The sequence below is a fragment of the Trichoderma evansii genome (assembly GCF_050947405.1).
Source record: "Trichoderma evansii strain SZMC 28006 chromosome Unknown GGI43scaffold_15, whole genome shotgun sequence".
NCBI lineage: Eukaryota > Fungi > Ascomycota > Sordariomycetes > Hypocreales > Hypocreaceae > Trichoderma > Trichoderma evansii.
In genome coordinates, this window is record NW_028145191.1 from 346,201 (window position 1) to 364,305 (window position 18,105).

Below are 18,105 nucleotides of genomic sequence, written 5' to 3' on the forward strand. Positions count from 1 at the left end.
GGGTAACTCGCTCTCCCTCCAGCATTGTAAAGCTGATGTCGAAATAGGAGATTGCGTGTTTGTCTGTTAACAATACATGAATTTTCTGTCTAAAGTTAAATACTTGTAATTATCTATATAAATTTTACCACCAATCCATCATCATTTGTCGACACTGTGGCATAGGACCATTCTCCTTGCTCTGTCTTTAGGATAGCAAGTTTTGGCACTTCCTCATTAGCAACCTCGGTATGATCTGATGACCCATCTGAACTCTCCGAGGCTTGAGTCTGAGCTTTTATACTCTCTCCTTTAAAGACTGCCGTCACAAATCCTTCCATTGTAAGCTGTGCTTTTACCGCCGTCGACTCCTTCGGATGCGCCCAAATCATTGCAGCCATAGCTAGTAGTACTGTACATAAGATATACAACGCATTAAGCCCAATCAAGATATAAAAGGGTATGACTGGGACCCGTGTGAGGAACAGCGTCGACCGAGACTGTTCGACGATATTTAATCGACTCTCCATTGAGGTATAGGATAGTGCCAGCGCGCTGTGAGAGAAAGCAGCTGCCGTGAGAGACACAGCATCCGAGAAGTTGCTGCTAAGTTTAGCCATAGAAGATATCATGGCTTGCTGTGAGACATTTGCATTATCATTGATGAAAGGGGCAGACATGATACCGCCGAGAGAGCCGTTCGAGGGGGTAATATTGAATTGGGCTATAGATCCGTCTACCCATGCATAAGTGGCATCGAAAATTGTGCTGGAGCAGCCGAGCTCTATCGAGCCCGCCAATATGTTAGGTTGCGCTGGTTGATTTGGTTCTCCCATGAAGATGTAGACGGTAAAATACAGCGGATTCTGGAAAGAATAATAGGGGTAAGAAATGTTGTGTACCAGGCTCGAGTCGTAATAGAATTGGAAATCGGCACTGGTTACTTGGGTGATCTGATTAACGGCTGCACTCTGACAGTCGAAAACTTCCCGCTGGTCCTCTGAGCATCGCATTTGCAATACCTCGCACTTTGTAGAGATGGCGAACGTGCTAGCCTTAAAGTCCAAGTTTGATGATGAGCTTGCTGCATCTGAGATATATAAGAGAGGCTGCGATGAGTTTGATGAAAGATTAGACACAATGTTTTCGGTGGAAACATTGTTTAGGATCTTGAAAGTCTCGAGGTCGGTGGGAATATATGGTGTAAAAGCGCCCTGAGGACCATACCCTTTCAAAGCCGCGCATGGGTAGTGATTACCAAAATAACTGCAATCGTCTCCTTGTAGAAGTCCTCGACCAAATGAGTGGTTTGAAGGGGTTGTGGAGTTTAGTTGTGTTTGCTCGCTTGGCTTGACAACGATGCCAAACCAAGTATCTATCGCTGGAATAAGGACACTGGATACGTTAGCGACTATTTACCAGGCTTTGTATATATTTCACTTCGCCCAGTTGCAAAACTTGATACTTACCCCAAGACCGTGATAATAATGAAGATTGTAAGTGTATGAGAAATTGGGGCCCCGAATTTACCCCCAATATTCGCCCGAGCTCGAGTAGCTTTCCATAACTCTTCCACTCTACCAGACAAGAGAGCCACCAGCAGTGTCAATTGATTTGGCGTTAGAAGCCTGTCATTTTGCTCCCTTTGCGATGTTTTTTGAACAAAATCTGCAGCGAAAAGTGCCGCTAGTCCCATGATGGCGCTCGAGAGGTATGGGACAAATTTCCCAGAAATAGAAGCAATTGTAGTCAGAGTAGATGGGTTGAATCGGATATAATAAGCATTGGTCCCTCCATCTTTGATAAAGTCGGTAATGTTCCTCGAAATTAAGGAGGAATTGTCTGACAAATGGGGTGTCTGTAATTCGTCTGAGCCATGGCTTAGAGTTACGCGGTTGCGGAACGTGAAGACGATAAGAAGTGCAATTGCTACTGAGAGAATGATGGAGGGTACTGCAGCTAGCAGGACTATAGATATATATGCTTTGGCGCTGTTATCCTTTTTGTCTTTTTTGACACTGAAAGCCGCTCCAGTCTTTTGTAAAGGAGTGTCTTCGGACAAGGGCATATTGTTTGTATCTTATGGTTATTCGTTTTCGGCAGTGGCAGGAAAAAAAGAGAAGAAAAGAAAAAGAGAGAATGAGGAAAAAAGGGAAAAAAAAAAAAAAAAAAAAAAAAGGCCGAAAGAGAGACAGCGACAGACAGACAGCTTCAGATCTATGTATGTGTAGCTGGGGGATTGGGGGCTGAGATATTAATATTAGTTAGCAAACATGCTTCAGCAAACATTCTTCCGATTATCAGGATGCTGATCGCCGTGCTTTATGTTATGGATACAGCGCGCGAGCGGTTGGTATATTGTGCCTAACAATCCTAGTTTATGCCCCATAAACAGAGTAAAAAGCCTTATTTATTTTTATATAGAGAGATGGAATACCATACGACTTGCAGGCAAACGTAGCCGCCCGTAACATATTCGCGGCTACTGATACTATAAAAAGATCCAGGTGGGCGGTTAAGTCGCCTTTCAGCCGCGTTATGGAGCAAGGCTGCCTTGCCTGCCTTTTCAGAAACGAGCCGATGTATAAAGCTAATGTTCTTCTATTGGTAAAATGTTATTTATCAATTAAAAAAAGGGCTATCCTAATAATTTCCTTTTTGCCAAATAGATTCGTGAAGAAGAGAAGCATTGATGCTCTGATTGTATGAGTGGCCCGACTGCGCTATTATTGCCAATGCTAGCGAGCGTGGAGATTATCTTGCTTGCAACTTTGGAAGTTGGGCATCAGCTACCTCTGTTTGGCAACGTGTCCGAGAACAAATTGTATATATAACAAACAAACACATAGAGAGAGACGTTTCATCCATGAATCAGCTCAATGTTGCCGGCGCGTGCGACCAACAAACAAAAGGTGGTAAGTGATATACAGACGTACGGCGCTTACATGCAGCTAAACTTAGGCGATCGATTAGCTAATGAAACCCAGACCTACTACTCTACAACCGAGGCACGTAGACCAGAGGAGAGGTTTAAAGTCATCGTCATACAATTAATTCATTAATTGAAAGGCAAAAAAGGAGTGCGCGCTGCCAAAATATCCTATAGCGACAAACTGAATGAAGGATTGTGGCTCAAAAAGCAAAAAAAGGCTGCCCCCGGCCAGGATCGAACTGGCGACCTTAACATATCTCCAAGAAACAATACTGGATCTATAAGAGTTAAGTGGTAACCACTCCACCACGGGGGCTAGTGACCTCCAGACACAAGAATTAGGCTTATAAAGCTTCCTTGCATTGCGGTCCAAAACACTCGTTTTCTTCAGTCACCGCTTCTTTTTCCTGGCGGACAGGCGCAAGGTATGGTTTGCGCTGCTGGACTTGGAGTGGATTTAGGCGTTTATATAAGTGTGCGAAAGGGTGGCAAAAACTGGAGCGGGAAATTAGCGTTTTGTAAAAATTCTTTAACATCGGACTCGCCGAACTTTCGGCGTTGGTCTTTAATTTGCGCAGAAAAGCCATTTGAGAATTGGCTGTTGCTTTATTTGACTGGATATTGCTTGTATGTATAGTGAAATCTAGCTATCATTTTTTTGGGTAGCGTTGTCCCGCCATTCTTGCACAGCCAGCCAAGTGCATCAATATACATGTATATAGCTACTATACCTTGTACTGAGTCTTTTCTTCGCAGATGTGCATGCATGTTAAGAATCAAAGCTATCTTGTTTGGCAACGAGATAAATTTTCTGGTCCACTTCATTGGTGTAGGATGGACAACTATAGCCATCTTGACGACCTACTCCGCATTTTAGGACTTCAAACTTAACGTACTTTTAGACGTCCATACATGATTTAAATAAGGCTGATGACTCTGAAAATTCCTTGACATTGAAGAGATAAAGGTGAAAAAGTTCAAGATTTATGTCAATAAGATATTGGGCATGTTCGATTCATAGAAAAAGGCATCCTTTACTTATAATCTAGTACCCTATTTAACTGGCTACCCATCAAACTGGCTTCCAGTCTACATACTCACCGAATAAGTACCGACTGACTACTAGCCAAAAGAAAGATCTCACGGCTCACTAAGGTATGTGCTGAAGCTACAAGTGAGCTTACGGCCCTGGAGTTACAGGCTCACCAGATACATTGACACATCATAGGGTGAGTAAAAGGGAACAACTTTATATCCAAGATTCCTTCCATACCCTCATTCAAATAGTTCATACGGACCGCCGTTGACATAGTAATAAGATTGACTATTGACAATCAACTCCTGGCCGTATCATCACTTTCTTACTAACGCACCTATCTTCTTTGCCAACCTAAACCTGGTTCTAGGTGTATCTTGAGAGCCTCTCCTACGCTTGAAATATAGGCAAGAATATCACAGGTGCGTGTGCAGCAAAGCTATGTATTTTGTAACAGAAGCCTATGCGCTTCATTAATGATTAAGGATGATGGTATATTGTCCTAGTATATACTCCTACACTCTTCGTATAGTGAGGCGGAGAAAAACCTGCGATAGTACTAAGTCGTGTCGATATTACTAATTTATGTCTGAGATAGCTGGTGTAAGGGGCGCAAGTAGGTGCATACCATACATGTCTGGTTATAACGTATATCTCTAAATGAAGCCAATAATATGTCGTCATGCAGTCTATCCCTCATCTTGATATTACCCATATTACATAATATCCTACACAGAGGTCTTGATACTAATTTTGTGAATGTTTTATAAAGTTGAGCCTCCCCCCGGCTTGCTTTCCACTCGTCCTTCCAGATACACTTTCGACAAGCCAAGTTTGACGGATATCTTTCATTCGCCTTTCTGCGGTGCCAAGTCGTTAGTATTACCATTTAAGATCGATTTTCTCAAATGACTGTTCATTATGGCAGGTGAGGCTACCCCCCAAAAAAAATCATAGATATGATGCACTGAATTAAAACTAACTATTGACTTGTTACAGCTCAAGAGCAGATTAACCAGCTCGCCAGTGCGCACAAACTGCATGCTATTAACTGATACTAATGTATCCCATACTGACTCCTTTTTTCTTACTTTTGACAGAGGAGTTCCTCGATGGCTACTACAAGGATCTTAACAACAGTGATGTTGCATCACTTGGCGTAAGATATGTTAGTATACTCTAAATCGGAAAACACACACACACACACACAAAAAAAAAAGAAAAAAACGCCGCTAGCTAAATTCTCCTTTAGGATGAGACATCCACCTTCTCCTGGGAATCGGACAGTTTCCGTGGCCCCTCAAAAAATCTTGGGGAAGATCTCCGTATGCTTTTTACTTTATCTTGCTCAATAAGTTTATTGGTAATGTTATCGTGTTAACATGAACATAGGAGCTACGCGGTGTTGGACAATTTGAGTACTCATCCTTTTCTGCCCAACTAAGAGATAGCATGTTGGTCATCTTGTCCTAAGCAACCATCACGGTATGAGTGAATAGTGGCATCATGTAGCAAGTTGCTGACAAGAACGATAATAGGCGGCGGGCGAAAACCATGGTATGAACTACTTCGAGTGCATTGTTGTTATTGTTTCGAGAGGCGTTGAGGGAGAACTGAAATCAAACATTTTACACCAGATAAGCAAATTATCTCTATAGATTACAACATAACAAATCCTGGAAATTTAGGTGGTGGGCAATCTGCGTCAACTGGCAGCCTAATTATATATAAAATATATATAACGAATTGGCTCAAGCTGCAACTCATTATTTACACTCTCTGATAAGTTGTGTGCTCTGTGTGATTGAGCCTTTTTCGATCTGGAGCTGTACTTAGCCCTGTTAAGGAAATGGCTACGTTTCTCGAGAATACTCAAAAGCCTCGCGCCTAGTCATCGCTGTCTTGAAAATTGTACGAGCAGCTAAAGAAGCCAGATGAAACAACGTGTATAGAGCTAAAAGCGGCTTAAATGAACCATCAGTTACCATAGAGTGGATTGCTTGCTGGCTCTCTTCCGAGCCTCGTGTTTAGGGTGCTCTGGAGAGATCCTGTGGATGGAGAGCGCGTGGCGGGTCTCTACATGTATTTTTGACGCCTACACACGCTGGTACTAGTTTTACTACCGCTATTACCACTATTATCACTAAAGTAAGTATAAATGCGAGCAATTAGATGTTATAGTTAATTAGAAAGTTAATCAAGGCCGCTCTTCATGGTCACATTTTGGATCCTATAACCTGGTTCCTATTCTTTAATTGCCCCAATTGCTTCTTTATATTTCTTGATACTTCCATCTACCAAGCCATAGTCCCCTCCTTATTCGAAAAAGTTCCTGTTTCGCCGTCATCTCCCAAAGTTGCCAATCTTACTGCGTTCAAAGCTCCATCTGCCGGGCTATCCTTGCCTGCAAAGCCGTTCAAATTGGTAGCACAATATCCTGGACAAGTCGCATTAATCTTCCACCCAGCGTCCTTATACTTGAAGGCATAATGAAGCATTATCATATTAAGCGCTGCTTTGCTGCTGCGATAGATTGGCAAACCGACTGGGTTCCCCCACCGATGAGTGAGTGAACCCATGAAAGAGGATACAAAGACGATTCGAGGCGCAGAAGATGCCGTCAAAAGGGGAATGAAGGCTTCGGTCGTAACAGTAGTGCCAAAGGTGTTAACTGTAAACGTGTCTTGGAAGTTGCGAAGCGAAGGAGCAGAGGTCCTTTCGTCATCAAGACATATACCGGCGTTATTAACTAAAACATCAAGACGGCCAAATTTCGATGTTACTTGTTGCACAGCTTCGGAAATGGACTCATCAGAGGTGATACTGAGTAACAACTATTAGCATTGCTTTAACACAACACAGCGTATCTATCCTTGGTAGTTTTATGGCAATAGAAAGCAACATACTCAATGGTAATGGGCTCGGCATTCAACCCCTGCTCTTGAAGCTGCTTGGCCGCATTAATTCCACGTTGAGTATCACGACTGCCCACAAGAACATGGTATCCTGGCTTTGACGATAGAGATTTTGCTATCTCGAAACCGATGCCTTGATTGGCACCCGTAACTAAGACGATCTTTGAGGAGGGAGAAATAGCCATGATGCAATTCTCAGTGGTTTATAAGATTGCGATTGAAACTTGTTTTGATGGATTGGTAAGAGGGAGGCACGAATGGAATTGTTATTGTGCGGCAAAATAGAGAGTCTAATGTGCTGATCTATATACAAACAATCCAAGTCCAAGCAAGCGGACTTACATCCGGATTTATTAGCTATCTCCATCACAGTATCACGATGCAAACTACGGATTTCTGAATTTACTTCTGTTTTTGGCCGAATACGAACCGAATCGTCTTCAAGATTGCAACATTTGCGTGGATGATGGGTGTATCCTATTGATCGAGAAGCTGCTTACTGTCCACTTGGCCCACTCGCGCAAAGCCTAGCCTGTTATAGAATATAGACGTGGGTTACTAACTTTACCCCCGGACCTGGATCTTAGGAACATTTGTTGCACGCATAATGCCCCCGCAATCCATCCATTTAGCGTACTTGCGCAAAACCTAACTCGTTATGGTATATATATTGGTGTTGCCGGCTTTGTTTGAGCGTAACGTCTTCCACTCTGCTTTGTGCTCCCAAGGCAAACATTGGCACCTGATATGACGATATGGTGAATTATGGACCATCCGGAGCATGCCATGCATGCAAGGAAAGGCGTAAGAAGGCATGTAAACGTCAGTGCAAATGGTTGTTTTCAGCATACTGATACATTATTAGTGTGACAAAGGTCGTCCTGTATGTGCTACTACTAGGTAGTTATCGTTTACTAACAACAATCTTTTGGTGGCGACTTTCTTCAAAAGTGGTCTTATTATGGCTGCGTGATGCTAATTCATGGTCTGGAACAGTCTTGTCTCAGGTGCGGCCGAGCACGTCGCACTTGTCCCGGATACGAGTCCAGAAAAGAGCTACAATTCGTACACTATATTGGAAAAGAGAACTTCAAAGTAATACATCAGGCGCCTTCTGAATCATCGCATCGAGTAGACATCTTCAATAGCCTTGGGACACTAGACTGGTCTGATGTTGAACAAAATGCCCGTCTTATGTTTTTCAACGACTATTGCATTGTCTCATCGAATAGGAGCCTATCTCGTGGATATCTACATGGGCTCCGGGCTATGATTTCTAAAGCCGATCCAAACTCCGAACTTGTACAAGCATGTACACTCATTGCCTTGGCAAATCTAGGAAATAAGCTCGGAGCTGTTATGCCTAGACAAAGGGCAGAGAGCCTGTACTCCTCATTGTTACGGTCCTTCCGTCTGAGTATTTCAAATGAAGCGGTATTCACTACAGTGGAGTCACTAATTACTGCTACATTGCTGGGATTATACGAAGTAAAGTCCAAGAGTCATAATGATAGAAGCAAGCTGACAATCACAGATTATCACCAGTACTGGTACGCATCTCGGCGCTCATGTAGCTCATGCCAAGGGGATATCAGCTATTCTTGTTAGCAAATTCTCACCATTTGATCTGCTGTGTGACGGCAAGCTTTTCCAAGTCGCAAATCCGATACCATTCGGGAATCTGGAAGTGGAGATTTCTGAGTCTCTTCCATCCCTTCCCCATGCTCCTGCAGTTATCAACAAAGTCTCACAGAAGTTCAGTGTTCTCTGTACGCCACTATTCAACCATTCAAGTTCAACTATAGATTTCATTTATGCGCGTACAATGTCCTTAATGCAGAGAGCAGAATCTTTGCTGGAATGTGAAGCCACCGTTGATCAACTTTGTCAACTCAAGCTTGAGGCTGAACAATTAAAAGAGGCGTATAACATGTGGCCAGAAACTATACCTCCAGAATGGATACCAAAACGAATAGGGAGTATTTCATCTCAACATGAAGAGAAATTGTAAGTCTATATTCATTCTTAAATACTATCCGGCTGTTGTTGATTCCTTAATGATGCCATCTGGATATAATAAGTTTATGAGTTTAGCTGCTGACCTTCATATCAAAGGCCCGATGTAGGCTACTGGCCAACAGCAATTTTCTCGTATTACGATTGTAAGTCACCCTTCAAGTATTCCTATATCTATTAACATATTATAGTATACGTTGCTTCATTATGGAACAACTATAGAAAAGCAGCTCTGTTGATCTTGAATGTCATATTAAGATGCAACCACCGAATTAATGGCGGTTTGAGCAACCCAATATTCGAAAATTCAATACAGAATGACGTATCAAGGCTAACGGAAGCAATTGTATCTTCTATTCCATATCTTCTAATAGAAGATTTGCAGGTTTTTGTTGAAAATGCCGCCACAGGATCCCCTCCCATTGTCCCCGGTCGACCAGTCGGGGGCTTGCTATCGATGCACACTTTATTCGTTCTGTCAACATTATCTATGACCGAAGAAAAGCTAAGCATTTACGTAAGAGACTGTTTGGCGTGGATTGGGATACACATGGGCATCGCTCAAGCAAGTGTCTTATCCAAGGTGAGAAATACAAATAATGCCGTCATGCTCAGGAGATATTGACTTTTAATCGCAGTACACGGCAATGAATCAGTTTCAGTATGCTACGGAGACACGTGTAATTATCTGGACAGGCATGCTTATATAAGAGAGTATCATCTCAGGAGTACAAGTTTGGGAAATAAATTTTGGTTTGACTAACCACAGTGTGGGAATGTCGCTAGATATATAGGTCCTCCGCTCAAAGTTTAAAGAACACAACTGTATAAGCTGTCTGAAGAATCTCCTGTCACAACTTGGCACACCTGGCCCATTTTCTTTCCCCATACATGTGATAGATCGCCTTGCTGGTGCCATATAAATGCCAACCAATTGGTCCGAGAGTAAGCTTTTCAGTCTCTACAATGTCTTTCGAAATTGCCCTTAGCTGATTGACGTCCCACTAGAGTAATTTTCATCAGCAAATACTGTAGTTAGTTATATTGGGGGATGGAATGTCTCTCATGTATGCCCAGACAAATTTACCGTTCAAGAATCTAGCCTCAGAACTCGCAGACCAGACAGAAAAATCAGATGTAAGACCTATATAGTATAACTTATTACGAATAATCGGATAAGGTAAAGAGATAGGTAATAAAAGCACAGTCCAAAACCTCAATTTATTATATTTGCTACGGTTTATTTACCTGCTAGTATTACTGCATCTGTTCAAACCCCCCCGCGTCCCCCTTCCAGCCCCCCTTCTCGCTCCCACCTTCTCGCTGAGTAACATACATGTATTCGCCCTAGGTGAACCAACCTCCTGTGTTGTAGTAACACTTGTCCGTATTGTCCGCAAAAGAACTATCAACTAGTTGGCAGTTCCCATGGGCAACCTTTTGACAGCATTTCCCAGTCAAGGCACTGTCGAAGCATATATGGTGATCGACTGCACATTCGTTTAACCCATTTGGCCCGCCAGAGTTTATGTTACAGCTGGACGAAACTTTCCAACCAGATCCTTGCGATGAAGTTTGCAGAACTCCGTTATACATATCCTCGCAGTCGCCGGCCCAGGACAATGTACCGATGTTTGCGATGTTCCAGTTGAACGAGCATCCTGTGTTCGCGTCACCACCATCATTCTCGACGCGTATCTCAAACCAGCTTCCTGTTTCCAGTGCAAAACCCTCTCCCCCGCCTGGGCAGGAAGCAGTTGTTCTGTTCTCGAGGGCTGATTTCACCACAAGCCCAGCGTTCTCGGATGCAGTAGTTGCTGGTGCAGCTGAGATTACGGGCAATACCGCCGCGAGGAGTGCGAGGCCCCTGAGATGCATTGTAGGTGGTGTTCTCACTTTTCGTCTTTAGTTGTTGCTTGAGTTTCTAGTAAATTGGGTAGATTGAGGTTGATGAAGCTTCTGAAAATAGAGAAAACGAACCTCTTATATACTTTTTCTAACACTATGCTACATACTATGCTTGGAATGACAGATACTAATCTAATGATTTTAAACCGTTTTCCCCCTGTAAAATTATCTTATAATTACAGTTATGATTACTCCGTACAGCACTAAGAAATATAAAATCTTAAACACTAGCGGAATCATCGTATGACCAACTCGCAGTCAAACATCGCGGAAAGGATACGTAATAGTAACCGCCAATATATATTCCACAACAACACTCTGGATCGGTATATCCCCATGCTTAGCTGGCTGGATTTTAATACAAAGCCCATCATGAGACAAAAGCGGTGAAGCCTAAATACCTGTCTCCCCTTCTCACTCCAAATAGCACTAGAGCCTTTGATACCTTCCCCACAGACCCCATCCACTGCCTACCTAACTAGGCACTGTCTTAGTCGTTATAAGGCAATTTATAAAGCAATACTACCACAAGCTATGCTTACTGCGCTATATATTACTTTATATTACCTTAATAACTAACTTGAGGTGAAATTATTTATTATATATAGTGGGAGATATAAAAAATATTTTATGGAGGTTAGAAGTATAAGGTGATATGAGAATGAAATAAAACTAGACACTAGATCTGTTTATAGAATTCAAGAAAGGGGAAATTACCTAGTCAGGTGTAGCTTTATACGTTCGGGATACGTTTAGTAATTTTCGGTCCATCGGCGGCCCATAGCGTGTAATTTGAATCCATCCCATGTCCAGTTAGCGACAGAGGCAACTACGTAAGCTCCATAATACCTAGGTTATTACCTTTATACTCTCTTAGCACTCCCTGTGTTTTTTTTAGAGTCTTTCTATTTGAGGTATGGTAAATCTCGATTTGAACCGTATATTAAAAGTGTCAACACACCATAATCTAAGTTGAGGCTACATAAATCTCACCAAATGCTTGGTTTACACTATCAACATAACGTTCTCGTATCAGGCGACAGTGTTGCGGTACTTCCGGCGCATCTCGGTGTCGATAATTGGACTAAAGCTCTGGACCAGTACTGAGGCGACGGTGATGTCGGCCAGGCTGACTTTATCGGAACCAACGAACCAAGTGCGGCCCTGGAGGAAGGCCTCGGGCGGATTAACGATCGCTCCAAACGCTGCGGATTAAAGGTTTTGGTGGCCTCGTCATATGGCCTCATATTCATACGCCACAGCACCAGCTGGGTGACGGGGTCCACTGGCGGATTGCGGCTCGCTCCGTGGCGGCGCATTATTAGACTTCAGCCTAGGTATTTCAGTGTGGCAATTCCGTCCTATGGCGGCGGCATTTTTTTTTTTTTTGCTGTCTCTAGTAATTCTGACTCGCAATATACGGCAGATGGATAACTATATGTGGTTTGGGAAAAGAAAGAAGGAAAAAAAAAAAAAAAAAGATTCCTGCTTCCCGCCATATGACTGTAACTATCAATAGCGTCTCAACTACAAAAGGTAATATTAAGATCTCAAGTAATAGCTCATAATAGTAATAGTGCACGAAGATTATTACTGCGCCTGCGATGAAAGATATGTTCGTCCCAATGTACAATCCGTTGATTTTCTCAGCTTCCAGCTTACTACCTTACTACTCTACTTGATTACCCAATAAACTAAGTGAAGAAAAGCAATAATATAAGAAATGGATTATAAGAGGAATTAATTCAACACGAGCACTACATAATAGTATATTGGAGACTATCTTCTCAGCGCCCTTGAGGCTATGCTAGTTTAGGCATAAACAGTATGCGGGACAGGGAGCAGAATCAATAGCGTACTCATAACCTGAATTTCAGCTGGCGGATATGCTCAGGTGGATTCAATATTTGGTTCAGCTCTCCCAGCTTAGATTGGGGTGCATTAGTATCATATCCACCAAGCATTGCCACTGCAATTTGAGATGGTATAAAGTTGCTTCCGTCTTCTACTCTTCATCAGTTCATCAATCATCACCAATCTTGAATAAGTACATATAATACGCTATTTGCATCAATAATGTCGGAAACATCCCAACCTATCCCCAAACGCATCATCATATGCTGTGATGGCACATGGCAATCTGCTGTTTCGGGCGAAAAGAACAGCCCTTCTAATGTCACACGGCTGGCCCGCTGTCTAAATCGCATTGCCGTCGAGGATGATGGCAAGACTTGGCAGCAGATTGTATGGTATGATAGCGGTGTTGGGACAACCTCCAGCTGGCTTGGGAAGAAGCGAGAGGGTGCTATTGGAGCCGGTCTTGAGGGAAACGTCATCGAAGCCTACAATTTTGTTGCGCTCAATTGGACGCCAGGTGATCAAATTTTATGCTTCGGCTTCTCAAGGGGTGCCTACACAGCCCGGTCGATTGCTGGACTTATCTCGGACATTGGAATCTGCGAGCCGAGGAGGTTGCAGGACTTTCACGAAATCTGGGAATTATACAAGGCCAACAAATCAGGCGAGAGGTTCCATGGGAGCCAAGCATGGTTCGATTACCTCGATGGCATTCCGGCCGACGACAAGGATCAACCTGATGACTTTGGCTACAAAAATATGAAGTTTGTTTGGAAAAAGTCACCAAGGGGCGATTGGGCAATTAGTCCAGAGTCCAGAGAGATTGAAGTTGTGGGTGTGTTTGATACAGTCGGCGCCTTGGGTTTGCCAGATGTGCAAGGTTTCAAGCTGCCTTGGGGATCAGACAAGTATGGCTTCCACAACGTGAAGCTAAACCCGAGTAAGTAAAAACACTGGCGCTATTCATTGCTTAACTTGCATTTTTTAACATGCTTGACAGATATCAAGCGCGCCTATCATGCACTTGCTCTGGATGAACACCGTGAAGCATTTTCACCTACGCTTTGGTACTTGCCAGAGAAGAGGGATATAAAAGAGGAAGACATAGTGAAAAAGGAAAAAGAAGTTGAAGAAGCACAGAACAATTGGTATAGAGTAGCATATGACAAAAAGACTCCTCTGGGAGAGAGGCAAAGGCTCAAGACTATCTACAATGAAGCTCGTCGCGACTTATGCCGCATGCGGGAGTATAGCAAAGGTCAATCTGAGTTGCTTCAAGTCTGGTTTCCAGGAGTCCACATCAACATTGGTGGCGGCTCCAGCGACACGCTAAAGAATGAAGGTGACCTTGAAGGTAATATCTCATTATACTATCGTTGCGAACAAAGAGCTGACTAACCTTTCTCAGAAATGGCCAACATTACATTTGCCTGGATGCTCGATCAAATCAGCCCATACGTCTCCATCAATGAGACTGTTGTATATCAAGACTCGCGAGCCCGCCAGAACCACATTGATGACCTTAATGAGCAACAACGCAAGTACAGAGAACTAGAGGACGAAAAAAAGGAGGAGGCGAAACGAAGCTGGGCCAAATGGGCAAATCAAACACTGAGCTCTGCCGCAGGCACACTTCTACATCCTTTGACCAAACCTAAAAATCCAAATGAAGACCGCCATGATTTTGGTTGGGGCACTGGCACTATAGTTGACAGCTACATTATGATGTACTGGCCAAATGGTTCCAAGCCTCGTACGCCTAAAGCTTACGAGAAGGACAAAAAGCATACCGTTTCTGGAGAAACTAATGAAGAAATCCATCCTACGGTTGGATACCGAAACTTCAGCTTTCAAGACCTTCCAGAAAATCTCCAATACACTCCCATGGGCCTGGGAAGAGGTGATAACAAGCATCTTGTATATGAGAGACGGCAGAACAATGAAGGCAAGTGGGAGTATCAGCTTGACAACGTCGTTTTGCCAGAGTACGTGATGCCGGCAAGGACTAAGAAGGGAGAGCCCACCTTTGAGAGGTTTGCTCTTGCGTTGGCTTGGGAGAAAACGGATGACTACGTTAAAAGGCTGGATAAACAGAATGGCATAAGTGAAGAGAATCTTGTTGAAGCTAGAGGCGATTAATTTCAGCTATTATATTGTAACTTACTTGACTAAGAATACGATTAGTATGCCTCCGCAAAATGAAATTGCTTGAAAAGTCCAATACGTATACATAGATAGCCCAACTGCCTCCATACACAGCTTTGGTACGGACTTTTTCTTTCATCAGCATAGCTAGGGCGGGGAGTGAACTTGGATCTTGAAAATAAATTAAAAAAGGAACTGAAGAGAACAATTATAAAGCATTTATATTCATATCATATTATTTTAGTCCATTATATCATTACACTAAATGGGGAAAAGAATTAAGCCAATAATTGCAACAATAGCAATTGTTGTAACGGAACTAGGTGCTTATAAGAATTGGCCTCACCAGGTGGTAACCATAAACGCGCAAGACAAGTGCCTGGCTGATACCCCTGTATTCTGCCCCGATATTTCGGAACGTTCCGATATTTCGGAATGGTGTTAATATTAGTATTCCTGTCGTTAGTTGCAGTTTCGGAAGAGCCAATCACGGCCCCAGATAATTCCGAATTAGATACATATAAAGAGACTCCTTACTCAAGACGCATCAAAGTAGGTCGGCGTCGGCGAGCGTGTTATTCTGTTGTTTTTGAAGCAAATTTCTGCGAAGAACTCACTGCATTTGCCATGCGTATTCTCATTCAATCTTGTGGTTAATCTCGCGTCCTATGCCCACCAGTCTCCTCTTAACATGGCCATCAGAAAGGCTTTTCTTCGCAACAACTCTAATATGTTGCTACATATTCTGTCCTTAATAATTGCTTTCTGCTTAGCTAGCGTTTATGTAGGCTCTACAAAGGAGCCGCACTATCTTTCTTCTGCTGCGCCCACCGTAACTATTCTTAATGGAACTGTGCAAGGTATCTACGATACTGTGCATGGACAAGACTACTTTCTTGGGCTTCCATATGCTCAACCACCAGTCGGGCCCCTACGATTCCGTCCGCCACAGCCCATCAATACCTCTTTCTACGCGCCTCTAAATGCTATCACCTATGGCCCCTTCTGTAAGGGCTATTCTCTGCATCTCGTCGGCTTTGATGAAAAAATTTTTCATTATCCGCAAAGTGAAGATTGTCTGACCCTCAATATTGTTCGTCCCGCCGCTCTAGGCCCCGATAAACTCCACCCTGTGATGGTATGGATACACGGTGGTGGCTTCCAGGAAGGCGGAAGTGGTGATTTGCGCTACAACATGTCCAGGATTGTCAAGACATCTGTTGCCATGGGCAAACCCACGATACTGGTTAGCATTAACTATCGGCTGTCTGGGTGGGGATTTCTATCCGGCTCAGTTGTACAAGGAGGAGAAGCGCTAAACATCGGCCTCCATGACCAGCGACTGGCATTGCGTTGGATCCAAGAAAATATTGGGGCCTTTGGAGGTGATCCCGTCAAGGTCACTGTCTTCGGCGAATCAGCGGGTGCTATATCCATAGGACATCATCTTCTGGCATATGGAGGACGGGATGATGGGCTTTTCCGAGCTGCGATCGCTGAAAGCGGAGGTCCTTTCTATTCTCGATCATTTATATCATCCACCCGACAAGATGATATGTATAATACTGTTCTAAATGCCACCGGTTGTTCAGCGGCCATTGACAACAGCCTCGACTGCCTGCGAAATGCAGATGCCAAGGCATTAGACACTGTTTTTATGAATCAGCGCTGGATGCCAGTCATTGACGGGAACCTGATTCCAACATACAGTTCATTGTCCCTCAGGGCTGGTAACTTTGTGAAGGTTCCTCTCCTGATTGGAGCCAATACAAATGAAGGGACAGCATTTATTGGCTTTGGTGTAAACACGACTGAGGAGTTCCTAGATTCCGTTATATCGAGTGCCTCTAACCGCTCTATTTCGAACCATACCATCGATAGATTACTCCGCAATTACCCGCTTGTCCCAGTTGGCTCTGAATCGGTAAAAACATCGCCTGGATATCCGTATGGTGCCCAGTTTGGGAGACAGGCGTCATTTACTGGGGATATGATGTTTATAGGGACAAGACGCTCTTCCGCCGAAATCTGGAGCAACTTTAGTGTCCCAGTCTACAGTTATCGCTTTGATACCATTCCCGCCAATGTTCGCCCTGACGTATATGGTGCTTCTCACTTTAGCGAAGTTGCGTTTGTATTTCACAACACACTCGGCCTCGGCTACGACATAAATCCATTCGACGTGGAACCATCGTGGAAGAGAACAGCATATGAGGAAATGTCCGACTTAATGTGCCGTATGTGGCTGAGTTTCTCCAACCAGCAAACACCGAATGCCCATGGAGGTAAGTCATCATCTAAATAGCCCTTGAGCCTCGGCTCCGGTCTTACTAACTTTTTAGTTGTGTCTTTCGATGTTGAATGGCCAGTGTATACAACAGAAAAGCCTGTCAATCTGGTGTACAATGCGGTGAATGGCTCACACATCGAACCAGACGACTTTCGCTCCGAAGGTATTCGTATGTTGTGGGAATCGGCTCTCGAGTTCTCTCGGTGAATACTTATACGACCGCAAATGCCGGGATCGAGAGGTTATAGCTCTTTAAAGCATGAGTCTGGAAGTGGCAGGGAGAAGTCATTTTAGAAGTGTTGATTTCCAATGCTCGTATCCTAGGGAGCTCCAAGAGAAAGTCGAGGCAGCGTGGACGCGAATGGGTTTTGACGCTATTTAATGGGTTCCAGAACTCCTGTACCGTTTTTGTCATTTGCAGATATTAATATATCATTGATATCGATTATCTTTGTAGTTTAGAATAATTCTACTACTAATTAAGCTCTAGAATTGGTAGGAAATGGTCGGAAGAAACTGTGAGGAAACGGTGGTAATGTTTGCGCGGGCGATTAGCGTTCATCGCGTGGTCTTTTGACACGTAATTCAGTCGAGTTACCAGCTCTGACTCTTCTGCACAACCTCGCGGCTGAGATTCAGTCCATTGCTAGGCCGGCACGCAAGATCGTCGAGCTAAAACCTCTATCTTGCAAGCTTGGCGACGCCATGCCAGACTATGTGCTCGGAAACATCCACCCGGTGCTTGTTACTCATTCTGAGCAATAAGCACAAGAATACTGTTCACTTCTAATATCTTGATATACCAATTAGGCTAAGCTTTCATGAGAGTTATCATCACTCGAAAAGATGAGGGATATTGATATTGTCCTTTGGGGACAACTTCCGCAGCTCAGCTTGGAAGTCTCTTTACCGAGAATATAGGTCATGACTCAAAACTATCACATATTTCCTCACCAAAAGAGCTCGTCTGTAAGGAAGTAAAGGAGCGAAAGTGAAAGTGGCAAAATGAATACGTTATCGCATCTCT

At 43.5% G+C, this 18,105-nt stretch overlaps 5 protein-coding genes and 1 non-coding gene across 6 annotated transcripts; 3 read left to right on the forward strand and 3 right to left on the reverse strand.

Annotated features, from left to right (window-relative positions):
- Window positions 1–58: 58 nt before the first annotated feature.
- GGI43DRAFT_409343 (uncharacterized protein) lies at window positions 59–2,156 on the reverse strand. Its single transcript, XM_083206490.1, has 2 exons — window positions 1,449–2,156; window positions 59–1,374 (listed from the first exon to the last, which is right to left on the reverse strand). The coding sequence occupies exons 1-2, from the start codon at window positions 2,045–2,047 to the stop codon at window positions 114–116; spliced, it is 1,860 nt and encodes a 619-aa protein (XP_083058851.1). The 5' UTR covers window positions 2,048–2,156; the 3' UTR covers window positions 59–113.
- A 974-nt stretch (window positions 2,157–3,130) lies between these two features.
- Window positions 3,131–3,227, reverse strand: GGI43DRAFT_t153. Its single transcript has one exon. It is a non-coding gene; the product is annotated as a tRNA-Ile (tRNA).
- A 3,014-nt stretch (window positions 3,228–6,241) lies between these two features.
- GGI43DRAFT_423927 (uncharacterized protein) lies at window positions 6,242–7,047 on the reverse strand (the record flags this gene model as incomplete). The annotated part of the gene is made up of 2 exons (XM_083208302.1): window positions 6,242–6,770; window positions 6,854–7,047. The coding sequence occupies 2 exons, from the start codon at window positions 7,045–7,047 to the stop codon at window positions 6,242–6,244; spliced, it is 723 nt and encodes a 240-aa protein (XP_083058852.1).
- A 428-nt stretch (window positions 7,048–7,475) lies between these two features.
- On the forward strand, window positions 7,476–9,809 carry GGI43DRAFT_409349 (uncharacterized protein). Its single transcript, XM_083206491.1, has 7 exons — window positions 7,476–7,674; window positions 7,728–7,745; window positions 7,859–8,350; window positions 8,397–8,869; window positions 8,978–9,024; window positions 9,070–9,461; window positions 9,517–9,809. Exons 1-7 carry the CDS (start codon window positions 7,618–7,620, stop codon window positions 9,586–9,588), a joined length of 1,551 nt encoding a protein of 516 aa, XP_083058853.1. The 5' UTR covers window positions 7,476–7,617; the 3' UTR covers window positions 9,589–9,809.
- A 2,870-nt stretch (window positions 9,810–12,679) lies between these two features.
- Window positions 12,680–14,991, forward strand: GGI43DRAFT_96577 (T6SS phospholipase effector Tle1-like catalytic domain-containing protein). The gene is made up of 3 exons (XM_083210587.1): window positions 12,680–13,583; window positions 13,644–13,997; window positions 14,052–14,991. The coding sequence occupies exons 1-3, from the start codon at window positions 12,863–12,865 to the stop codon at window positions 14,780–14,782; spliced, it is 1,806 nt and encodes a 601-aa protein (XP_083058854.1). The 5' UTR covers window positions 12,680–12,862; the 3' UTR covers window positions 14,783–14,991.
- A 527-nt stretch (window positions 14,992–15,518) lies between these two features.
- On the forward strand, window positions 15,519–17,285 carry GGI43DRAFT_428678 (putative extracellular lipase; the record flags this gene model as incomplete). Its single annotated transcript, XM_083209000.1, has 2 exons — window positions 15,519–17,073; window positions 17,131–17,285. 2 exons carry the CDS (start codon window positions 15,519–15,521, stop codon window positions 17,283–17,285), a joined length of 1,710 nt encoding a protein of 569 aa, XP_083058855.1.
- Between the last annotated feature and the right edge of the window lie 820 nt (window positions 17,286–18,105).

What these genes read in the sequence shown, in the direction of transcription:
- GGI43DRAFT_409343 (XM_083206490.1), bottom strand. Translation starts at nt 2,047, where the DNA reads ATGCCCTTGTCCGAAGACACTCCTTTACAAAAGACTGGAGCGGCTTTC. An exon ending in ATTATTATCACGGTCTTGGG is followed by an intron (nt 1,375 to 1,448) that starts GTAAGTATCAAG and finishes TAACGTATCCAG; the next exon opens with TGTCCTTATTCCAGCGATAG.
- GGI43DRAFT_409349 (XM_083206491.1), top strand. Translation starts at nt 7,618, where the DNA reads ATGGTGAATTATGGACCATCCGGAGCATGCCATGCATGCAAGGAAAGG. An exon ending in AATTTTCTCGTATTACGATT is followed by an intron (nt 9,025 to 9,069) that starts GTAAGTCACCCT and finishes AACATATTATAG; the next exon opens with TATACGTTGCTTCATTATGG. An exon ending in AAGCAAGTGTCTTATCCAAG is followed by an intron (nt 9,462 to 9,516) that starts GTGAGAAATACA and finishes TTTTAATCGCAG; the next exon opens with TACACGGCAATGAATCAGTT.
- GGI43DRAFT_96577 (XM_083210587.1), top strand. Translation starts at nt 12,863, where the DNA reads ATGTCGGAAACATCCCAACCTATCCCCAAACGCATCATCATATGCTGT. An exon ending in CAACGTGAAGCTAAACCCGA is followed by an intron (nt 13,584 to 13,643) that starts GTAAGTAAAAAC and finishes CATGCTTGACAG; the next exon opens with ATATCAAGCGCGCCTATCAT. An exon ending in GAATGAAGGTGACCTTGAAG is followed by an intron (nt 13,998 to 14,051) that starts GTAATATCTCAT and finishes AACCTTTCTCAG; the next exon opens with AAATGGCCAACATTACATTT.